Source organism: Anoplolepis gracilipes, chromosome 10 (assembly GCF_047496725.1).
Source record: "Anoplolepis gracilipes chromosome 10, ASM4749672v1, whole genome shotgun sequence".
Lineage (NCBI taxonomy): Eukaryota > Metazoa > Arthropoda > Insecta > Hymenoptera > Formicidae > Anoplolepis > Anoplolepis gracilipes.
Window position 1 is genome coordinate 3,757,735 of NC_132979.1, and position 25,450 is coordinate 3,783,184.

At 36.5% G+C, this 25,450-nt stretch overlaps 1 protein-coding gene across 4 annotated transcripts in view; it reads left to right on the forward strand.

The window, feature by feature from the left end:
- Lilli (AF4/FMR2 family member lilliputian) overlaps positions 1–25,450 on the forward strand; it is a 202,348-nt gene that overhangs the window by 119,592 nt on the left and 57,306 nt on the right. For all 4 annotated transcript variants that reach the window (XM_072900452.1, XM_072900454.1, XM_072900453.1 and 1 more), the window contains 4 exons: positions 5,467–6,033; positions 9,597–9,650; positions 20,084–20,179; positions 23,961–23,997. In XM_072900452.1, the coding sequence (XP_072756553.1) occupies positions 5,467–6,033; positions 9,597–9,650; positions 20,084–20,179; positions 23,961–23,997 (754 nt within the window). The remainder of the gene's footprint in view (positions 1–5,466; positions 6,034–9,596; positions 9,651–20,083; positions 20,180–23,960; positions 23,998–25,450) is intronic.

Consider the following 25,450-nt stretch of genomic DNA (forward strand, 5'->3'; position numbering starts at 1 on the left):
GTGATGACATTTAATTTGATTTTTTTTTATCTTAGAACGAAATATTAATCAGTTTATAAATTATTATACGTTAACATTTGTTTGATTATATTTAATCATATATTGATCAAAGATTTTAAGTAATTGTTGCTAAATTATTGACGCCGATCTTATTAAATAAAATAATATAAAAATAATAAATATGTCTCCACTGTACATTTCACAGAACAGAAATGAATTCGATAGATTGACTTGAAATGACAAAAAAGCGAATGCAGATCCTTTGAATGTTGAAAAATACATTTAGAAAAATTATGTATATTTTTAAGGAGAATATATATATATATATATATATATATTTTCATTACCATAATATATACACATACATTTTTGTACAGAGAAAGAAAAAATGTATTTTATTATATAATATATTATATTACTGAACTCGTTGATTTGTCGACAACTGTTTTATACGTTAGTATACGCGAGAATCACTTAATACATTCTGCGGAAGAAGGAAATAAAAGCGAACGAAATAGGGATATAAGACATCGCATATTACCAACGCGTATAAGAAGCGAATAATCTCCGATCTCAGCACAGCGTTCATACTAATGCGTTAACGACGATTCTCTCTTTCTCTCTCTCTTTTCTCGGGGAATAGAGATTTCGGTCCTGCCGCAGCTGTCAGATGAACACAACTGAGTGTAGAGTGTGCATCGTTCGGTCCGCGAACGGTTGGCAAGTGCATTCGCCGTCAAGCGAAATACATATATCTTTCTCTTTATACGCCAGAGGCCGAGGTAGGAGAAGAGAGGACCGTACGTGCCGCCGCTCATGTAACCTCAAACGAGATACCCACCTGCCTCCGTCGTCCAAATTATTGCGGCTTTTTCATCGCTCGAGGCGAATTCACGCGCCTCCGTTTCGAACAAATTATATATTCGCGGGAAAAGTGAATCGCTGAAATGTTGTCACGAAAGCAATTTAGTCGTTTTATGCGATAAACGGTACTAATATAAAATACAAAAATATACATAAATACGCAAGTATAATTGTTGTTATTCTTTTTTTATAATTGTTTCTTGCAATTAACGAGACGAGGGAAAATTGTGTGTTAATTTGCATGTTTGATATTCTTGATCATCTGTGCAATTTAAAAATTTACTGATATAATTATTCATATGAACTATCTTTAATTTTAAAATTTACTTTGTATGTTTTTATTTTCGAGACCATTCGGTTTTAACTCTAGCGTATTATTTCATCTTTTTATCGAACCTGATTTCGTATTCATAATTTTTCTTAGGCGTAGGTTACAACTGCATCATGATATTTTTCGATAAAAATTACAGAAAATGGCTCTATGTAAATAGTTTGCTGACCTTTCTCGTTCCGCTGTTTTACTATATTTTTTTTTTTTATACTGGCCATTATATTTATGTAGATATATGCATGTCGGAAAAGGAAGAAGGTAACGGAAATAGGAAGAGTGAGAAAGATTGTTTAAATCTTTCTCATCCTTTTGCAAACTTTGATGTTTTTATGTTTTGCTAACTTGTCAAATTTTTGCAATATCCAAATGTTACAATATCAAAAGCAAACACGAATGTTGGGAAAAGTGATAGCAAAATATTTTAGTCTTTCAAAAATATTTTACACTATCTGTTTATTTTAATAGAACCACTTTTATTTTTTAGGAAAGCATTTTATTTCTTTGCACTTTATTCTCTTTTTAGTTTTTATTAAATCTAATATTTCACTAAAAAATCATAACGGCCATTAAATTATTGTATATTTAAAATGCGATAAGATATAAAAATAATTAATAAACAATAAAATAACGTGATATGTATATATAAAAGTAATAGAAAATGAATTAGAGAACATTGTTAATTTAACTAAATTTAAAAAAGAGCTACCAAGCACATTTCTGTATATAATCTTACTACACCAAGATGTACAAATATTTTTTGTTTGTAAGAATTCTATGATATCGTCTACAGTTGTGACGTTAGCAAATAGCTTTGGGCTTTGTCAAATTTCTTCGAGAATAAAGAGCTTAACTTTGGTAAACGCGGACGTATCCAGATTTTTCCGAGCTTTTTCTTTCGATGAAAAGTTGTACCCGCGGGTCATTCATGTTGCAACAAAGCGTATGGATTCAATGGATTTTTAACGGTGCTTGCGAATGTCAGCTGTTTTGTGTCTAAATCATATTCAAACAATACTTACACTTGTACACGTCTATTAAAACGATTAATGAATTGGAAACAATCGACGTGTACATATGTCACATATATGCGTGACTAAAAAAAAGCACTATTCTTTGGCTATATTTTGCACATACTTAATTGAAATTTCTAAAATTTTTAATTAAGTTTATTTTTGGAAAATCCCATTTTATTTTGTAAATATTTAAGCGAAATCGATATATATATATATATATATATATATATATATATATATAAGAAGATTTAGGAAAAAAGAGAGCGAGCCAAAAAAAAAAACAAACTTTCATAAAAGGCGTTGATGAAACGAGCGTTGCGAGCTGTAATTTTCGCACGCTGAAACATCCCGCTAAAATACTCACATGTCGCACGCAACGAATTTCGAACGTGCGTTCGATGGATCGCGGTGTGTCAGTTAAGTGGATCAAAGCTCGATCGGACGTCCGCGCTCGATCAGAGTTGCTGCGAGTCGCTTTCATCATCCATTCACGTCGCGAACTCGCGCAGACTCATAAATACCGCACGACTGCGCGAGTGACGGCCGTGTGCATTCTCCCGTGCAGACACCGTGACGTAAATACTTGCCTGTATTCTGCGATACAGAAAATCACACAGCCTGGAGATGGCCGGTTCACCAGCGCGTGTATTTTCTACGTGAAGAGGAATCTGAAGTTACCTCGCATTTTCTTGGCTCTCTCTCTCTCTCTCTTTTTATTATTATCTTTTTATTCAAGATATTTATGCACATATACAGATTTAATACACACGCGACATGTTCTATAAAAAACACAAAGAAAACGCAAAGTATTCCAAGAAACTTTGAATCGTGATATTCGTTTTGAAATCGCTAAGCATTTATTTTTTTCTTCGATGAAAATTCACGCCGTCCTTGTTCCAATTAATTTTTATTTTCCATTATTTGTTTTCTATCGTTTGATCTATCAGAGAACCTAACTTTCTCTGAAGAAATTTTTAGAATCCCATCACGAGAGAGTCATTTAGCGTTCCGCTTAATAGTTTCATGGGCAAGCGTAGAGTGCAGATTTATCGATTTTTCTCGTGCACAGCAAACATTTTCATCTTCGCCGTCGGTATCATCTTTCGCAATATAATGGTTGCATTACGACGCGTTATAATTACGGACGTTTTACAACGCTTTCGCCGATACAGAACGCCGCTCATGCGCGCGCTTTATGTGTTGTGTACGTGGTATAGTATACGCACGGGATACGTCGGATGGCACACGTGGAGTACCACTCAACGGTGGCGGGGGTGGCTGACTGACAGGCTGACTGACTGCAGGCGGAGAGACCGGATGAGGTTGCACGAGGTCAGGGCGGATGAGAAGTCCCTGACCTGGTCACCTACGTCTTTCTCTCTCTCTCTCTCTCTCTATCTCTATCTCTCTCGTTTGCTCGCATTTACATTACCGTAAATTTTGTGGAAAGAACAATATTCCAAGGATTTATTAATGAAACAGGATGTCCTGTCTCGCTTTTCGAGGAAAAGATTTATTTTATTATCAGATTTTAGGAAAGATTAATTTCGAGAAATATATATATATATATAAATTTTTTAATGATCTCTAGTATTTAAATTAAATATGGAAAATAATTGTTTTGTTAATTTTATTTGTTTTTTTTTTTTTTTTCAACTTTTAAAAATTATACGTGTTTATATTTATACTTTGAGGATTATATTTAATTAAATTAAAAAATCGCAATTTTTGACAAGATTACCTACCACAGCTCGTTTTAGATTACAATTAATTTTATCACGAATCTCTCTTATCTCACACTTTAACTATAACATAAACTGGGAGTTATTACGGGGCGCAAAAGTTAACAGGACGATCTGTTCGCCGCGTTCTCTATAATCAGCACTAACAATCGCTCTCTCGACGATTCCATTGTACGATTCCATCGTCGTCCATGCCATTATTCTCCAAGTACGCGCAAGAATTTCGCGCGCGTCGGGCTGTGCATGCCTCCCGAAATCTCGACTCTATCTCATCCGCGTCAAGGAGGGCGCGTACCTTCATTACAAGGGCGCGATCGGCAAGCGCGAAAAAGTCTTCCGGTGCTAACAAGCGGACGTGATTTATAGCGGCGCTCATTAATCACGTTAAGATCTACTCCCTTCTCTCGCGCTCGGAGACCTCCTTTTTAAACCGCGATTCGATCTCATTGTCTTTAATGGACAAAGACGGAACGCGCGTTAGCTTGTCAAGGGAGAGAGAGAGGGAGGGAGGGAGGGGGTTTCGAAACAGAACAGGCGGTTGTATTATTGCGCACGTACAACAACGTGATTCATATTAGCGTGCACGCGCTATACGCTAAATTACCAGTCGAACACTGTGTGTCGTAAACTCGGCAGCCGCCTGTTCCTCGGCGCATTAATTTTTGCTAATTGCCCGTGCAATCAGCGCGCGAACCGGAGAACGTTACCTACATGTATGTATGTATATATAGGTTTACACGTGTGTTACATATATGAGGCGAAACAGACGACGAGTGTTGAGTCGCAGACTGCATCGGCGACTGCGGTTTCGATCGCTGCGTCTCTCGCTGCTGATCTTTGTTTGATAAATGACGAGCTATGCGGGCGAGTTTACGGAGAACGCCACACCGTGACATGATTGATTCGTTATGTATATATCGTCGTAACCCTTCGCGTTGACTCTCTTGGCGTCGTGTCCCATTTAAGGCGCGTTTTACCATTTAAGCGTGCGGCTTGTCACCGCGATTTCCCGACGACCAAATGAATTTCTCTCGGCGGAAGATTTAAGCAGCAATTAGCAGCTCTGTGTGAGATTCGTTAAGTTAATTGAGAACCTCCGCGTGATCCTTTAATTAAAAATGCGGTAATTGGTAATATAACTCGCCGAAGAATCTGACGTTAAAATATGACTTAGCGAGAAATCTAAATTACGTGAGAATGCATTTAAATCCTTGAGTGCTCTCGTTGGGTTAATTCGCACCGCGCGGTTTTCCTTTTCATTTGCATTATTCTCTTTTGTAAAAAAATAAAAGAATATAAAAGAAAGTGTATAATTTTTTTTAAAACATCTTTTTTTGCATATACATGCAATCTTAATTTGAGGATTTAATATCAAGTTTGCGTGAGATAACGATCATCATTAACGCGTATTTTTGTATTCTTTTCCACGCAAAGTACTTGAGGATTATTTTTAAGTTTGAGAAAATATATATATACATGTCGCATCCCTGATGTCTCTGTCATTGTTTCATTTCAGGCGGATCCCGATCCACAAATCCAGTCTAAGCTGGGCAACTATCATCTAGTGAAGCATCTGCTGGACGAACCTAAACGTTTGATCGGCATCGACGGCATCCCACAAAGCCCGGCGCCCTCGCCGACGCCCTCCTCTCATAAGTCCGGCACCGGCGGCAGGAACTGTTCCCCGTCCTCGGGGCAGGAGTTTAAGAAACCCGGCGGACTCAGGGGGTCGAGCACCTCGTCTTCCTCCTCGGTCGGCGGCTCCTCGTCATCGGCCATGAGCCACCAGCAACGGGGCGGCTTTGTGAAACCCGCCGATGGCAAGCCACCCTACGGCGGCCGGGGTGGCTATCCCGGTCAGCCGGTCAAGCACGGCGGCGGTAGTAACGATCATCGCAACCACGGCTTACTTCCGGCCAAGGGCCCGCCTCTGCCACATGCACCGCCCGCCCTCGTAGGGAGCAATGGCTCTTTGCCGGTCGGCGGCAATTCCAGCGGGAGTGTCGTCGGTGGTGGCAATTTTGGCGGCGGTCTCGCGAACCGTACTCAATTCGCCGGCCGACTGAAGCTGATCGAGGTTAACGTGAGTATCGACTTTTCTATATTTCTCTCTTTCTTTCTCTCCCTCGTACTACGCTGGCTTTACTACGATCGTTTCCAGCACGATCTGCGTGCGCTATGATTGTTCGTCCCTCCAGAGAATGGACGATATAATGGCCTTTCGAAGGTAACGATTTCATCGTTTCGCTTCGAGCGGAGATTGTTTACACACGCGGGATGTTTCGGAAATGGCGTGTTTCCTGTGATACAGATACCATCGGAATGAATAAACGATGAAGAGAGATTAATATAATAATTACATCGAGAAATAAAAGTTGTAATGTTTATAGGAATTGCATTATAAAATATGTCAGGAAGATTACGAAAAAAAGAAAAATATCTAAAAGATTAAGATCAATGAGGAAATATACACAATACGAGGAAGTAAAAAAAACGCAGTTTATATATATATATACATTTATTTTAAATTAAAAATTATAAATTAATTTTCTTCCTTAGAGCTACTATATAATAAAATAAAAACCTAGCTTTTTTTGTCATTAGTGTTTTCATTATTTTTATTCTTCCATAAATAACAATTTAATAATTTTAGGCTGATGATAAAAGTAATTATAAATATTCTAGCGCATGCAAAAACATGAATAAAATATTCTTGAATATAAAACTTATACGCTATTTTAGGATATCTGATATATATGTATATATATCCACGTCGAGGAGATTAATTTAAAACTATTAAACACTCCATTATCGAAAAATAATCAATCGTGCGACAATTTTCATAATTGATAGTACGTGCTAAAAAAAATACTGTGAATATTACTCTAATTATAAGTTTTAAATAATTTGCATTATTTTAGATTCTCTTCTTTACTTTGCCAGCTTTTCATACATACATGATAAGAAATTTATATAAATTTTCACAGAAATAGCATTTTCGAAACTAATTGTGTATGACTGTTTGTGTATGTACGTGTGTGTGGCATTCTCAATTTCAATTTAAATCGTAATGAAAACTAGAGAATAAGTAAGTTTATTTAAAAAATTAAAATTCACGAATTTTAAAATTTATCGCTCCGTTAGTATTGATTTTTCATTTAATGCACTATCAATAGATATATTGGCGGTCTTTCGATAAGTACACAAGTGTCGCGACAGTGACGTCGCAATGATGCAAGACTCACAAAGTCTTGCAACTACTTTAATAGCGTGTCTCGCCAGAGTCGTGATTATTTGTCGCGTAAGAAGATTAAGAGCAAAGTTTCCGCGACGGTCGGCGCTATTGTTGCACGTTACTAAATGAGACATTATCGAAATTACAAGTTGTTAAGAATCATTATGCTATCGTTAATCTAGCTACATATTGCTCTCTATTTTATATAAGGAGTATTCTGTCATATTAATAATAATAATAAGGTTGAAGCTTTTAATTTTGGTGAGATATTATTCGTGTGCAAAAAAATTAAATAATTTCGAAATTTAAATTGATCAACGATTGAATGTATGAATAAAGGAGATTATAACAATTTGTAGTGTCGACAAATTGAAATGTAAATAATTTTTATACTTATATCTAATTTAGTCTATAAATTTTTGTGATTTTTTTTTTAATTTAATGACAAAATATTACATCAAATATACGAAAGCTACGTCTTTTCTAAAGTTACGTCTAAAAATGAACGATACTCTGCATTCTGCATTATTCGCTTTACCGCATCAAAATCTTTAATTATCAATCACTCTTCGACATCTCGAGCGCAATTTATCATTTTCGCGTTCAAACAAGAGAATCACGAGATGCTTTCCTTCTCGACCGCAAATCGTAGGAGAAAGATCAAGCAGCTATGGCATTAATCACCAAGGAGCCATAATAAAGAGGTTATTATCTTTCCTTCCCTCTCTTCTTTTCTTCTTCTCCACGTTGAATCTACTCCGAGATCATCCGACGAGGTATCAAACGAAACCAGTTGGCTCGACAGGCTCGTTGACAGAGAATGAATTGCTTTTCAATGGAAATCCACCTAAGTCAGGGGGAGGTCCAGATAGAGAGGGAGAGAGGGGGGGGGGAAGTTTCGAGACGGCAGGTCCTATTACGCGTGGCTTCTCGAGGTGCAAATTTCATTGGGATTGACTATCGATCGTGTCTCCTTCTTCGACCCTTTGCCCTTTCTCCCCTTCCGCTCACATATTGCCCCTCGAGGATACAATCAGAGTGTCTCTCCTTCTACAGGTGTACTTATACAATTAGAACCGACTAGGTTTTGAGCGTATCTCATCCCTCCTCTTTCTCTTTCGCATTCTTCTGGAAAATTGATTCCCGTTTGTCCACGTAATCGTCCCTCTAGTAGTTCTCACTCTGTCTTGAGCCAGCATTTCTTTTCTCTATTCCTTTCTTTGACAATGGACGACGAATTGTTCACTGCCGAGTCGTTGGCCATTCGTTCTCATCCGCGAAATTAGTTCGGAATTACGCGTGAAGAAGGTGAAAGAGAGAGAGAGAGAGAGAGAGAGAGAGAGGAGGGCCGAGCGTGCGGTTGACAACGAGGGGGTAAATTCGGAAGCCAAGTATCGTTGAAAGTTACGCTGTTAATGAAAACAATATATCCCGGCTTTTTTCGTTAGTGTCACCTTTTCTCTAATTTCTTCACTTTCCACGGTCGTTTTTCATTTCGATTTTTCTAAACTTTTTTATCTCGTCGCATAATATTCCTATTTTATTGTATATTTAAAATAATTGAATGTTTATTTTCTTCTTTCTTTTCTCTATGCTCTTGTTAAAAATATTTTTATATATATGCACACATACGTATAACTTATATGTATATAGCTTAAAGATAAACATGACAAAATTTAAAGTTTGATTTTTTAAACAAATCTCTGCCAAAACAGGTTTAAATAAGATTCATTGGAATTTATAATAATTCGTTATCGCTTGTAGGTTTGTATAGCTATTTCTCTCTTTCCTTTTTTTCGGCTTCCGCTCTCTCCGGTTTTTCCATTTTCCATTTGTTCTTTTTCCGTGATTATCCAGTCTCTCGTCCACCTCCGTTTTTCATCCCGTTCTTCGCGATGTGGTGTCCTCCGGCTAAAAGTTACTAGACACTCTCAACCCTCGTATCCCACTGTCATTCCTCCCCCTTTTCATCCGTCTCTTTCTCTTGTTTCAGCCATCTCACGCATTCGCTATTGTTCTCGCGATTTCTTTCTGGGAATGACTACTCGCTGTTATTCGTAATATCACCCTGTAGGACGTGTCCTCCCACTCGTCTCACTCCCAGTCACCACCCTTTTCAATGCCTTTTCCCCATTTCCGTCCCGACGTTGTTGATTAATGATCACTCGAGGAGGCTTCTGATAAATCGTGGAGAAATCTCACGAGAAGAGCGGATTCTCTTCTGTGCAAATTAGCTCCGAATATGCGTGTGAGATATTTTGAATTTGCTTTTCACGTACGTTTTTGTACTCGCCTAAACAATTTTTTATTATTTTTTTAATCATAAAGTAAGTAAACAACTACTTTTATACTCGCGCTCAAATGATACGATTATGACAAATATATTTAAAAAAGAAATTTTTTTTTTTCAGGGGTCGAATGCGCGAGCAGCGATTGACAGTACAGATGTGGAGAACATTCTGAAGGTAAGTTCTTTATAAAGAAAAATTTTTTTTTTAATAAGATTATAAATAAAATAAAACTAGTATATGATTACATTTTTTGGTCTCACATAAAGCATTAAAAAATTGCATAAACGACGCACATGAGAGTATCGGAGAAATCAATTAATAATTCTGTAAAATTTTGCGAAATAAAATGTTAGCGAAATATTTGCCGCTTGTTCTGAAAATTGATTGAGAAACAGCTTTATGTGTGTGTGAACACTTTCACGCGGATAAACACAGGATTGAACGTTACGAGACGTAAGATCGCCAAGCTATCCAATGTCGAGTTCCCTTTCCCGACTGGATGGGAGGTTCATGCTCGATCAATAAGTCAATCTTCTCGCCGATACAAGGCTATCTTGTATCGAATCGATTTACCATTCTTCGTTCACCTCCGGCGCGTCCGATCTTCGACGTCGATATTATGTCACGCCTTCGTGAGATAAACGTTCTCGATTTCCCGTTAATCGAAACTCCACGAGAAGTGATGTACAACTTTTTCGCGGACAGCAGTTGTCGCAATTTTCGGAAACGAAAGTATAGATTTTGTATTTATACGCGAACGCGAACAAATTTATCTCGAACTCTCAAAAAAGGAAAAAGGGAAAAAGAGAGTTTATATTCCCTTTTTACGGGGATTAAGCAGGGAGAAAGACGCGACGAAATTTCTCGAGAGTATCTCCCATGAGGAAAGATTGTGTTTGCCTTTTTTTTTTTACCGATAAAATCTACGTTCAACTTCTGTCGATTTCCAACTAAAAACACCGAGTCTCTCTTGGTACTCTTCGTTAATCTAGAAATTAAGAAAGGAGATTGCATTTATCTTACTTGCCGGTGATTTTTCCGCTCTTACTTTTGCAAAGTTTTTCTCTTAGCTTCCTGCAAAAGTTCTTTCGAGCGAAAAGTGCGATGAAAGCAAGCACCGTTATCGTCGTTCGCGGTTTATAGAGAGGCCACTTTTGGATTTTTTTTTAAGTTTGTTATTAATTAATGTTGATACGGTTAAACGTACTATCCGTTGTTTTAATTATTAATCGAGTAATTCGTGGAAAATTTCAAATTACTATGAAAAATGTTATTAAATATTTCAATACTTGAATGAAACCTTTATCTTCATTTACCGATCGAAACTGCTTTACTGTCTCCTACGCGCTTCAATGGCTTGTTAATAGAAAATTCATTAAAGTCTTCACGTGGCATCTCCACGTGGAGATTTTCCCAGGCAGCCTTGTCACATCCAAGAAAAGTTGCTTGACAGTAGGGGATGGGCGATCTATAGTCATGATTATTTATTGCATTATTTTCGTGCACAACATGCACTCGCACATGCCATTCAAATACTTAGAATATTAATCCCAAAAAATCGTGTATGAACAATTTCTAAATATATAAATACCATTATTATTATTATAGTTGGCGTTCTATTTTCTAAAATACACGAAATATATATTTATAATTTATATATCCATAATTAATTCCAGTTTCTATATTAAATATAACTTAATATACAACTAATGTAATATTTTGTAAATAGTAAAAAGGATAATTTCGTACTCGTCTAAACAATTTTTTATTTTTTTTTATCGTAAAGTAAGTAAACAACTACTTTTATACTCGCGCTCAAATGATACGATTATGACAATCGCCTCACGCGAGATCGTAAATACTTTTCTAAACGTCCAACGGTAAAAACGGTAGTCGCGTGGAAAGCAGTACGGCTGTTTACGCGTTGTGAGAAACGGAATTACGGTGGTAAAGAACGCGTCTTCTCGCCGAGAGAGCTCCGGACTATGCTCTGACAATGGGAATGCACATCTTCCTCGCTTGTTGCCGCAACGTGGAAAGCCTCTTGTACATACTCATTCGCGATACTATCGGCGGGGCGAGACACGCGAACTTGGATTACTTCCTCGAAGTAGAAAGGATGCGATAAGAAAAAGAGGATGACAGAATTTTCTTTGTAGCGCAAATTTTTTTCAGAAAATTCCAATTTAATGCGAGATTATAATTTTGGGTAAAATTAATTATTGTCTTGAATATAAAATTATGTTTTGCAAAAAAATCATTTCTTGATACTTAATTATGTAGCAGTATTAAATTCGAAGGCTTAATAACATTATTCTCCCTAGAATGTGTGAATAATAATAATAATAATAATAATAATAATAATAATATTACAAAAATATACGTTATATAGAGAATTATGGATTATAAAATGATAAGCGCATATGCCTTAGATCAATGAATACAACCGACCGAGTAGATTATCCGGGATAAGTAATTACGGTCGTAAATGCAATTCAGCGGCGGAAGGGTAAACGTTTCAGAACGACACATAAATTTATGGCGCCATTCGCGCGCGGCGCACGTGCGCGCGCGACGACGGGAGACACCCACGTTTTACGTGAAATTTCCACGAGTGTGAAAACGGTGAGAGGAGCGACGAGTCCTCTCCGACGAGTTCTCTCGGCGTGTCCGACGCCGCAATGATTTACGCCGGCGTTGCCGGCCGACTGTCATGTCGTTTTTCCAACGACACATGACATTGTCCCCGTGTGACGTCGAGCCGAAAATAGTCAGCCCGCACGAATCCTAATCCTTTGATCACCGACGAATCCTACGGGTAATTCTCGACGTGCCTCTCTATTTCTTTATCTCTCTCTCTCTCTCTCTCTCTCTCTCTCTCTTTCTCTTTCCCCCCCCCTCTCTAACCATTTTCTCCCTCTCTAGTATTCTCTGGATTCGACATCCGAGTATATAACGGGATTTTAGCAGTCTACTGCGCTACCACTACTGAGGGTTGTTGGAGGATCAGCAAAACGAGTTAGGGGTCGACGGGATCGTATGCTAATTTATGGATATGGTTTAATGGCGATTACGGGCTCCGATAACACCGAACCCCAGCAGCAGTCGTAACATTGTGACAGTATCAATTCCACTGCCGCGTCGCCAGATTGACGTCACCCCGACACCTTGCTCGCTCATGATTGATACTTTCGTTTCACACGGGTCGCGTCAAATCACAAATTTTCCTTCGCGAAAAAAAATTCAATTCAAGTTTTTAAATTCCTGAAATTATTCATTAATGATAAAAATGAGAAAAAAGTTTTCCGATGATGTTTTTGAGTTTAATTTCAAACGTATATTTTAGCTGTAAATCTTTATGATAATTTTGCGGCAACGAAAATTTTGTTTAAAACATATATATCCTATATTAGTTGTCAAGATATCTCGCGTTAAACATTCAATAGTCACGAAAGAGTGTAACGGGCAACGTTCCAATTTCCAAACATAACTCGGAAGAAAAAAAGAGAGAGAAAGAAGTGCCGGGCGAAAATTCAATATTATTAATTTTTTAAAAGAAAGAATGACCATATTTACTAAAAAAAAAAAGCTGCTACTGTGGATCCTCTTCCTTCTCTCCCTCCCTCCCCCATCATTTGTTTAACGAGACAGGCTCGTATACAGCGAGCCACCTCGCCCTCGAGGCTTTTCCACTTTCAGCACAAATTTATGACGATGCTGCCTATATACCGAATGGCCGGTACAGTTTCTGCCTCTGAAATCCCTCCCTCCTTGTCTGCATCTCCTCGTTCCCTCGTTCCCTCGTTCCTCTCGTCCCTCTCGTCGCCCCGGCGTTTGGTGCAGGAGCACCGTCAGAAGCCCATGAATTATTCTCACGGCTCTGCTCGTGGGAAAATACGAGAATTGCGCCAGTAGGCATCGTAAATGCGACTGCTAATTGCGCTCGCCGACGACGATGACGACGACGATGACGACGACCGCTCTCTAACCAACTAGCTTCGCTGAATATCGCATTCTTTCGCGACCGCCCCTCCCCGCTTGATTTCGGATATTTTTGTCTTAGATTCGGGGCATCCTTCGTTCGTCGCGCGCGCTTTTGTCTCCGCTTAGCGATTTTTTCACATTGCACACGCGAAAAGTCGCAACGTGTTCTTGACTGGTAATTTGAAATCCGCGAGTCGAAAAATTTTTATCGAATTATATTCGCATCAAACGTTCTTGATTGTTATCGAAAGAGAGATGGGTTTAACTAGAATAAAATAAATTCGTATTACGATATCTATGAGGATATCTGCTCGGGATTTCGATATTCAATTTTATACCGTGTATGGAAACGAATTCTCGCGTTTGGCGGAACGCCAATTTCGAAGGCTTTTAAAACCATTAGGTGTCAATTGCTCTCGTTAATAGTCGTTTATTTTCCGGCACAATATAACGAAATCTTAGTGGACTCTAATGTAGCGATTTATCGCACTGAAACGGTGCGACGAAAAGCCCTGACCCAAATGGGTGTGACGGTTATATGTATCGAGTGACATTGAATTAATAATTCGCGTGCTTTTGTGTTTAATACAATTGTTCGTACGGTGATGGAATGCATTTTTAAGGGACTTTGCCACACTTTGTCGCGCGGTGTACGTCTAAATGTTTTCCTCAACTGTCATCGCTACGTGACCTGGGCGTCGGATCGATTGTGGTTTAACCACAACGTCGAAGCTTGTAACGAGTCAGTTATCGAGAACGTGAAAATGTCAATCGCGGTACGTACATTACGCACATTGATTGGTGACATTTGTGCGATAAATTACATTCACAGAGAAACTCGGGCGGATAAAAACAATGCGAGAAACAATGACGCACTGCATCTTTAATCGGATTCGTTAAATAAATTCCACGCCGAGGATTTAGGTCGAGTGTTAACGAGGTCAATTTATCGTCGATTCTGTTAATTTGAGACTTTTATCAAAACCACGCGTTCAAAGCTGGAATTAAGTTTGATAATTACAGTCTTTAATTTTTTATACTTTTTTTATTGCATAAATATAGTAAAAACAGAAAGTTGTTTTACTATTGTTTTTTTTTTTGATATGTAGATATATTTTTTATTTATTTATTTTAATATAAAGATAATTAAGAATCAAAAAGACGTATGAAAGCAAACTTGTCTACATTTTTCCGCTTTATTTCTATGATATTTTAAGAAATTTGATACATGTATAGAAATTAATTAAATAAATTTCTGATGTGTGTATAGAATTTAATTAAATTTTCAGAATTTTTTTATTTTAAAACGATTAGTACTATAAATATCTAATGTAAGTTTATTTTTACACGCTTTTAGTATATCGAATAAAACTAACGTGATAACAAATTGCGGAATACGAGCTTTAATTATATGTTGATATTACTTATGTACAATAGAAATATACAGATCGTTATAGCGCGCGTTTAGACGACCGATTTCATTCTAAGGGTCTCGCGAAAGAGAGAAGGCAAGTGCAATACTGCAAGTGCAGTGCCACCGGTAGTCGCCTCCGTAACGGGTTTTCGCTCCTTCTCGCGTGCCTAACGTAATTACCGGCAATACAACGTATGTACTTTACCAGAGCGTCTACTATCCGGAAAAAGTCGTAATTTTTGGGAATTTTTTTTAATAGACACCTTTTAGAGATAAAATGTTACTTTTATAAAATATTGAAATGTATTATTTTATTATTCTTTTTATTATTTATTAACTTTAATTATTTATTATTCATTATTTCTTAATATATTTTCTGATGAAAATTTTCTTATTAAATTTATTACAATTATTTGTTTCATTTTTAGAAAGAAAATTTGTCTGTCTATACATATGAGTATAATTGGAATTATAAATTGCATTGATTAATTTCCTTTAAATATTAATTTTGTTGTATTTAATTTTTTTTTAAATATTACTATATCGTGATGTTTTTTTTGTTACTTAATATAAAAGATTTATAATATATCTGAATTTCGTTCTTATAGTAGAAAAAAAAAAAAAGAAAAACAGTCTCAAAGACCGTAATTGACTGGTAATTATATTAACATTGACATTTGTGATAAAAAACAAGGATATTTATAAATAGTTTAATTTTTAAATGACATTTTAAACGTAATTGCATCAGAAAGTTTGAATTGGTAATAATGCCGAGTGCGAAATTAACTTGGCATGTCTAGTATAGCCAGAAGTTGTTAATGTAATTATTTAATCTCGAAAAGAGCATGTGGCGAATTCCACTTTGCAAATAAAAACTCGAGAGAGAAAATGTATTTTATTTTATTTATCTTATTTTCTGATCGATTTAAAAAAGAAGTTTAGTTTCGCGAAATTTAATTTGAAGTTTGTAGAGATCTTTGACACTGAACTTTTAAATATAATACTACGCGAGATAATGTAGCATTTAATCCAATTTTTTCATATATCTACGACAAGAAGCTGTTACTGTGTCGAGTGTAAAAATTGCGATGTAAAAGCCGAGACATGTGAGTTACACGATAATCCGTTAATACGTCGAGAGACATTGACGCAACTTATCGAAGCGCTTAGGAGGCGCAGTAAAATTGCGTTTTAACGTAACGAGCAGGTGCTACTTGCAATTTTTTCGCCGTGGTCGAGTTTCTATCTCGTTTTTCTTACTGACTTCTTGTTCGCTTGCTTTCATATGGCTGACACGATTATCGTATCAGCGACTATGGCTGACTTTAAAGGCTCTTCGTGAAGTGCTTGGAATATTTTCCATCCAGCTACGGGTTAAAAAATTCCAATCCAATTTAATGTTTAACGCTCAAAAGAAATGACAAGCAACACATACATATATTACGATTTTAAAAATATTTTTATTACATTTATTGTTAAAACACACAGATGTCGGAGTTAAGATAAATTATAGCTCTACGTTTTTGCATAGCTTCGTTTCCCGCTAATATGGAAGCTTTTCTCTTCGCTTCTCTTCTCTTCTCTTCAATTTTTATTTCGCCGTGCAAATCTTAGCGCGACGCGTCGCGTCGTGTCCATTATTCATCGCGAATTCGACGTTTATTCGCTCGATATCGTACCGCTATAAATTCCTCATTCGTAGCGCGTGCAATTTGCATAACTCGATGTCGTCCTTCGTGCGGCGCGGAAATAAATTATCGGTTCGCGTAAATCATCTCGCACGAAACACACCCGTGCGATGATCCGCGTGCATACGCAAGAGAAAGAGAGAGAGAGAGAGAGAAACATGAGTTAGCGGAGTGACTCAACCATTAAGAATTTCTTTCTCTCTTTCTCTCTTTCTCTCTCCTCTTTCTTGGTTGGCATGCGAGACCTTTTTCGTCGGCTCGTCCTTAGGTACGCGCCGCACGCGCGTCACGTGTGGCGGTGCAACTGCAACTGCACGCACTCCGGCGGGAATAACAAGTGGGATTAACTCTAAAAAGCGTAACGGAAACTGACAGTTCTTTCAAACTTGAACGTTAATCAAATGTTTGTGTAAATGTGCTTTATTTATGTGTTCATTGTTTCCAAAATAAAATGTAAAAGCAATATAATAATAATTAATACAAAAATTTCACAATAAGAAATAAATACGTAAGTCTTTCTGTAAGAATGCATTTTACCTTAATTGTTATTAAAAGTACAAGAACATTGGATATGAAGTAATATCTATCTTAATAAAATGTAAAATAAATATAAAGCGCTTTTTTTCTAGAATATTTCTAGCGTTTTTCTATTTTTTAATATTTGAGCGACAGTTTAAAAAAAAAAATAGAAAAAATTATTTTTTTGAGATCTTTAAGTGTAGTTCTCGTAATATGAATATTCGCTAATATTCGCTCGGGTTTCTCTTCCTTCGTCCGTTTCCTGCGGACCGTCGACTTTTATCGGCACGTCGGCGTCGCGTTTCCATCGCAGTAACAAGTTTCACGGACCAATGGATCTGCAGTCGAAATTAAATTGCACTCCGGGGAGTTGGCGATTACTCACTTTCTGGGCGATACTCTACGCGCGCGACTATCGCCTGTCGATAATTGAGTATCGGTTTTGTATGTAATAATAGTGAGAGAAAGAGAAAGAAAGAGATAAAGTTTACATAGAGATAGTGCATGTGTAAGTGCATAAACGTCGAATAATTATGCGTATGTATGTACATACATATAATATCAACTAGTTTGGCATTTTTTTTTTTTTTTTTAATAAGAAACAGAGTAATATAACAGACACACATATCAAAAGATTTACAATACACTGTTGAGACGTTGCAATTATTTAAATTTTATTATTAATTAACTTTGTAATAAGACTCGTTCTATTAAATTCTTACTTTGAGAAAGAAATTCCAAAGCCTTAAAGGATTTCCCAGTTCTGAGGATATATTCTCTGTTTTTTAATTACAATCAGGCTTTTATTGGACGCGCGCGTTAGTTTTACCATTATCGACAATACTTGTTGCTCGTTCTCATAGCTTTATCGAATAATTTGACATTTTATACCGAGACTGACAGGGGGATACGTATCCAGAGCATGAAACGCTTGTTTCCGTTTCGCGGTAGATGTCGTCGTTAGTATTCTACAGGCCGTCGTACTAATATGATACCTCGCATTTGACGAAATTACAGTGCAATTTCCTTCTAGAACAATACGTTCTCTTGAATGCGACATTATTGATATTATGCGTGCCACGTTTTCCTACAATCCGAAACAAAATGTTTATGATGTGACCGGATCTTTACACCGCAAGCAGCCAAGCATTAAATTGATTGCGGCATTAAATTACAGGTAAATAGTTGTATGTAAGAAATCCGAGCGTTTGTGTGAGCGTTGAACTAAAAAAAAAAAAAAAAGTTAAAGAAATATATGTTTTTTTTTTTTTTTTTTAAATCTGTAATAGCACGATCAAATTTCAAGCGCCACAAACTCATTTTGTATATTACTTATATGAAAAACAAGAGAGATAAAAACGAATATACAGCTGCGTAGAAATTGAAGCATTAAATTTCTCACAATCAGTTATGCTCGTTTTTCACAAATCAAACTTTAAAAACGTAAATAGATATACTTTTTAAAATCGTTGTAACTTATTGTTTTAATATTGCCAACACTTAATCTCACTAAGATTTCGTAAAATTTTAATAGTAACGCACGACTCTGACATTTTGCTGAGGAAAATTTGATTTGCAAACTTCGCGAATATTAATCGATCGCGCTCGATCCAAATGTCAATTCATATCGCGCAGGCAGTTTTTCAAAAAATAAGATTTCTAGTTCCGTTTTAACTCTTTCAGATTCTTTCCGGCTTTTAGAATTTTATTCTCCCTCTCCCCCCCCCCCCCCGAAAGTCGAGTACGCGCTGATTGCACGTAAGAACGTAAGCACTTCGCGAGCCGCGAGGGCTTTTGTCTCGTCGGTTCTTTGTTTCCCGTCGACGACGGGTGTCTCCTCGGCGGGTCAATGAATCGGGCTGTGCGCCGCGACGACGCTCGTCCGTGGAAAATGCATCTCGTTCGATGCGTCGTCGAGAGACGCGGCGCATTGTTCGACAGTTTGTGACTCTATGTCGACGACATTGTACTGTTGTGCACCTGCACGCGTGTGCGTCATGTGCGTGGGAGATGCATGTATGTCAGAGACAAATCTATTTACACACGCGAAATTTTTTTTGAAAATATTCAATTTTTCTGTCACGTTTTACTTTGTTCCTTGTTTTATATTTAAACAGATAAAACAACTTTGATCAGAAATATGTGTTAATTTTGTTATTAGTATTGGAGTATTAAAATATCGAAAAAAATATTATTGCTGTGAATTTTATATTTTAAAGTTGATGTTCTTTAAAAAAAAAAAAAAAAAATTAATATTGGATCTATTTATTTATTTTCAGACTTTTTTCATTTACCGTATTTAAATGTGCTCGGAGAGTTGAAATTTTATTTCAATAAAATGTAATTGGAATTAAACAGGAAATAGAATTCACGTTTATGGAGTTTAATTATAGATTTTCAAAAGTCACGTCGGTGTCTGTTGTGTAGTACATGTACGCGTGCGTTAATAGGAGCAGTTGTACGTGTAGAACACTTAACAGTCGTGTGAAATCCGTCCGACGTAATTCTACTCGTGGACATTGACGTAATCGTGCCCCAGTTGCGCGCTCGCTATTACGCAAACGTGTTGTTGTCGAGAATCGCGATCGCTTCTTTCTCTTGTCGTCACTCGAGAGGTGCGCGAAGGAATTGTCATTCGTCATTCGACCTCGTGGATCTTACGTCGAGATCTTCTCTCAATATTTGCACGTGAATTGTCACTATGTTTTATGTATTATCACTATCTTTTTTTAGTCGCTTAATTTTAGGATGAATGTTTACTCTAATGAAAGTTTGAATACATAAAAGCTCAAACATTATTCCGATTTAAATTGTGTGTATTGTTAAAAAATGAAAGAGATCTTTCTGAAAGTATAAAATGGAAAAAAATAAAGAAATAAAATTTTGAAACCCTTTGTTCCTAAGATTAACGAATTAATTTCTTAATATATACATACAAACAAAAAAATTAGAATTATTTCAAAAATTCTCATGTGAATCACATTTTGATTTTGACATTTTAGGAGATGACTGTGCCACTCATACCATTGACGGCGATCGCGCAGACACCACGGAAGGAGCTCGAATCCAAGTTCACCTTCAATCCTCATCTGCCAAAGGTAAGAATCGATTGATCCACCCACTCCCCGATCAAAATGGCAAACGGGAATCGAGAGTAATCACTACTTCGGTTGAAAGAACGCTTTGACGTTTACGGTTGCTAAGAGGATGCCCTTAATCCTTCCGTTGCCAGTTACGAGCTATTTTGTGAAAGGATACTTTCACAACTTGATCTGAAGGAAATTTTTTTATTTCCAGTTACAACATTTTTTATCATTTTTATTTGAAAATTATAACGAAAAACAAAAGCGAATTAAAAAGAAAATTGAAATATACTTAAATAAATTTTTTGTTCTTATTTTAGATCGAAATGTAGAAAAACTTTTTACACAAGCATTTTATGATTCTCGATCGTGACATTCGTATTTAGATAATTCAGAGAACTATACTACGGCACACACAATGTTGAGTAGTTCTCGACTATAGATTATCGATGGCAACAATTGATAACTATGGTCGGCGAATGTGCATACTCGTAGTTGAAAATGAGTATGAGAAACGTTTCAATTAGGGTGACATGGATTAATTCCGTTATCGAAAGCACGCATATTTTGACGACAAACGAGAGGAAGGAGTGCGAAACATATGAGATTAAGTTGGTGCGTGTCTCTCTCGCGAGCGTGATAATTCAAATGCGTGATATCGACCGCGACAACATTTCGGTCGTTCGTGCCACTTGGCACGATGTCAAGCGTCGCATTTGTTGGCGTGTGTTTCGCGCGTGTGCACGTGTATATATAAATACACACGCGGCCGTTTCGTATGGTAGGTGATACGAAGCGAGAGAGGTGCCGCGTAATATCTTATTTGCAGGAATTAGCATTTTACGAGTCGCGAACGTTAATCTGGAAACTAAATCAAAATGATAACACAAAAGATTGTGATAACATAGACGCGAGCAATCCGCACATATATTACATAACCACGAATTATTACACATAAAGAAACATAAGCGCGTTACATGTTCAGACCTATCGATACATGTATCTTACTTGTAATTGATATCTAACATAAATCTGTGATAATACACGATTACTATTTTATGCTATTGAAATTGAACGGTTTTGATGTTGATGGCATGTTTAACTGATCGTCTAATTGAACGTTTAATTGATCGGAATAAACACCCGGTTACTGTTATTGAAACACTGTTTCGACAAGCGGAACATTGATACCTACCTACGGGCAGAATAATTCTGGAGCAATAATGTCGGCCGGATGGGAAATGTCTCGGATCGCATTAATTCGAGCTAGGTCCCGTGCTACTTGGCAACGTATCAAACGTTTGCTGCTCTCAAAAGCTGCAGCGGCCATAACCGCGCCGACACGGCAGGATGGGACGAGGTTGGAGCAGGGTTGACGTTGAGAAAGAGGGATATAAGAGAGAGGGAAAGAGAAAGAGGATGCGGTGAGCTTCGTAAGAGCGTCGGTTTAATTTGGGGTGCGTTCTTCTTTAGAGCGATATCTCTTTTGCGGTAACATTCATCCAACGTAAAAACTCCGTCGCACTTGACCACACTGCGAAACACGGTGTTACTATGTAAATAAAAAAAAGCCACGGACAAAACTAATCCGTCTGTCCGTCCAGTTCTCTTTTCAGACTTGTTCTTTATCACTCTTTGATCGTGATAACATTTCTTACTTTCTCTGATGTGAAAATATATTTACATTTATATATTTTTGTAGTAATCAAGTACACATTTTTATGAAAGAAATAATGCAATCTATTTTTAACAACAGATGCAGAATTTTTCCTCTCTCTCTCTCTCTCTCTTTTTTCTTTGTCAGCAAAATAATTTTTTCTTTCATTTTGTTTTGAATATACAAGATACATTATTTTGTATTAAATGCACGCAGCATTATAATTATATGGAGTTATGGAATTTTATGTAGATTTTATATATTCAATATTATAGTTTTTACATTCTTAGCACTTGCAATAAAATCATGTGATAAAAAAGGATTGATACGTAAAAGATAACAAAATACTTATGAAAAACAGTAAAAATATATAATTATGTATTAAATAATATGATCTGTGGAAAGAAAAAATTAAAGAAATAAAAAGAGAATAGAAGAGGGGAGAAGAGGAAGAAATATAATATAATATTTCACAATTTATTTCGTAAAGTATAATAAAATAAGGTAAAAATTTTCTGATTTCCAAGCAAGTTTATTTTATGCGCATTACTTATTAATTGATTCTTGAGAATTTTTGTGAAACTTTTATCAATTTTATCGCCCTTTTTTTAACATCGTAAACTGATTTACAACATCTGGTAGGACTTTGCGTGATATTTGCAACCCGATACGCTGCAGGAGACTGCATTGCGTATTATAAATTCGTTTCCTGTTTTTACCCGCCGACGAAACTGCGGAGAGAATCGGCGGCAAAGAGCTGGGGGAAAAAGTGCATGCAATAAAAGAGGAAAGAAAGGAGAGAGAGAGAGAGAGAGAGAGAGAGAGAGAGAAGATAGAGAAGGAGAAAGAGAGAGAGAGAGAGACGAGGCAAAATCGGTCTCGTAAAAGTGGATTAATTCGGATCGTCGTATATATACCTTTTCCGCTTGGGATCCTTTTTGCGCGCACGCGCGAGTAAATTGTAATAACGGGCGAATGCAAAATCGCTGCCGGCATTTTCCTCGCTCAAACGTCGCGAGAATTACTCGCGGACTTACCGGAATGAGAAATATAGCGCGAAGCCATTCGCCAAATTGTGGTAGCACGTGGAATCCGTCCGCGGTCGATTTTGCGCTTTCGCAAATGAAAGGAATCGTTATGCAATATAATACCTACGTTTTGTAGATGACATAATCACCATTTTAACTTAATAAGTACATGCGTGTTATTATTCTAGTATTCATGTTGGAATGTATGACGTACGCGCAAATTTATCTCTAATCTTTTTTATTTCTATTATGCCGTTTTATTTTATTTTATTTTATTTTATTTTTTTTTATTATAATTGATTTTATGATAATTGATTATAATTTTTGTATCATAATTTATTACATTTCAATAATTGTTATTATTGAAATTGATAAATGTATAAATATATGTATATAAATTTATATAATTTAAGAATTTAGTAAATTGTTTTAGTAAGGTTATTTGTTAATCTGAGTTTATTACGGTATTTATTTACTCGGAAAGCATTTAATTACACGATGCAAGTTGATTATTTTGCGTGAAGTTTCGCGGGAATGCCGCCGAGACTGATATATTATTTCATTCGCGATTACAAGAATGTACGTAAAGGGCCGCCAAACCGCGCGATAAATTTCTATTATACCGAGAGGAAGGGTCCGCGCGGTATCAAGGGAGACGCAGCGACGCGTTGTAAATTACTCGATGCGGAAGCTGGGAGAGACAAAGTACACTTTTGCGGTTTCCTTTACAAATTTTCCCAGATCCGTTTAATTTCCCGCTGCTTTCGCCAACTTTCTCTTTTCGCCCTTTTGCAGTTTGACCGACGTTAAATACTTACCTGCGTTGTTTGATAAACTTTTATGCGTAATCCATGCGCGAATGCCACTTTTAGAAATGAATATAATTTTCATTTAAGTACACATAAGATGTGTACACACCTGTCTCGCGTTGACATATTCATTTCTAGGAGTATTTTTAGATTCTGAAGAGAGGAAAACCACTCGAATTATCCGATTTTTTTTCTCCTTTGGTATTATACGATTGTAGAAATTAATTCTTTTGAGCACAAGATTTGATCGATTCATGTTATAATCGCTGTTTTAATTTTCAATATATTTTTATCTTTTGCAGTTGACAGAAGTGACGGCACCAGAGCCTGCAAAGCCTCGTGAGTATCTAAAAAATTTTAATTATTTCTATGTTCTATTTATAATGAAATATAAATGTTTGAGAACGTAATCGCGATTTAATCGCGATATATTTATATAATGCGTGAAAAACTTATCCTTTGCAAGATAATAATTGTGGTAAAAAATAATTTATCATTTTTATACAAACGTGTATTATACAACAAGATATTTGCATATGTGTGTTAAGTGTGTAGTTTTTTTCGTATCATTTATTTTTATGTAAACGCTTGTTATATGTAGGATTATTTTTAATCATTATATATAATATTCATGTTTTAAAAACCAAATAAATGCAGAGTACAAAGTTCCTGTTAGTTTATTACATATTTTTACAAGCTAATGTTTTTATTAATGTATTGCTACCAACTTTCAGTGTTTTGATATTTACTGCAAATTTTACGCGACAAAACGCACGTTGTGTCAGAATATGCAATATAGGGATTAAACATCACCGGGGGATATAATTTTCGGAGACTGTCCACCGCATTCGGCGATTAAAACGTGACGCTACGAATATTGCTGGAAACGATATTTTAGAGTCACGCGTATGGTCGAATAGATATTAATCAGCGAGTCTGTAACTCGTGCGTACGGTATCGATATAGAGTTCACGGATCAATAGTTATACATATATATATATCCGCTTAACAACATGCTTTCATAAAAACAAAAAAAAAAAAAAAAAAAAAAGCAAGCGAGAGAAACATTCGCGGTGGTGAAAAGCGACCAACGCGGTGTCGAATGTAAAACCTGTGGATTCCATGCAAAATCTCGATCGTCGATTTTGCGGGTGCGATTTCATGAATCAACCATCCGTGACCTCTGCCATTCGTTCATTCAACCGTTTAAGCGCTCGAAATACATGTTATTTATTCGCTTGTGCGTGATTTTGGCGCGACTCATTTATCGCGGATATACAGATTATTCGCACGAAGCAATTCTCACTCCGTGGCTTAATTTCGTTATCAGTTTATTGTAACATCCACATTTCTCGCAGGTATCGATAGATCTTGGTATAAGCATGAAAAATTTTGTGAATTATAAGAGGCGATTCTTTTCATAGACGCGATCATTGAGGGAAAAATGAATTTTTTCTTAGAAAAAAAATATCCTGACGACATTAAACCGTTATTTTGTGTGATAAAAATGCAACCGCGAAAACTTGAAAATGTAATATTCTTGTAGCGAGCGTTTAAATATTTGACATCTCTTTGCGAACATCGCTGCGCAGAAAGCTTTCCAACATAATACTTTTATACGTTAAATTCGACATTCTTCTCGACGTATGAAAACCCAAGAGACACACGTTATATACTATTAAAAATGGATTAGTAAATTTGTATTAATAACGTTTTACAATATATGATCTTTCGTTAAACGAGCAGCCTGTTTATGCAGGAATTAATTATAAACTCTATCAAGAGAGCTTTA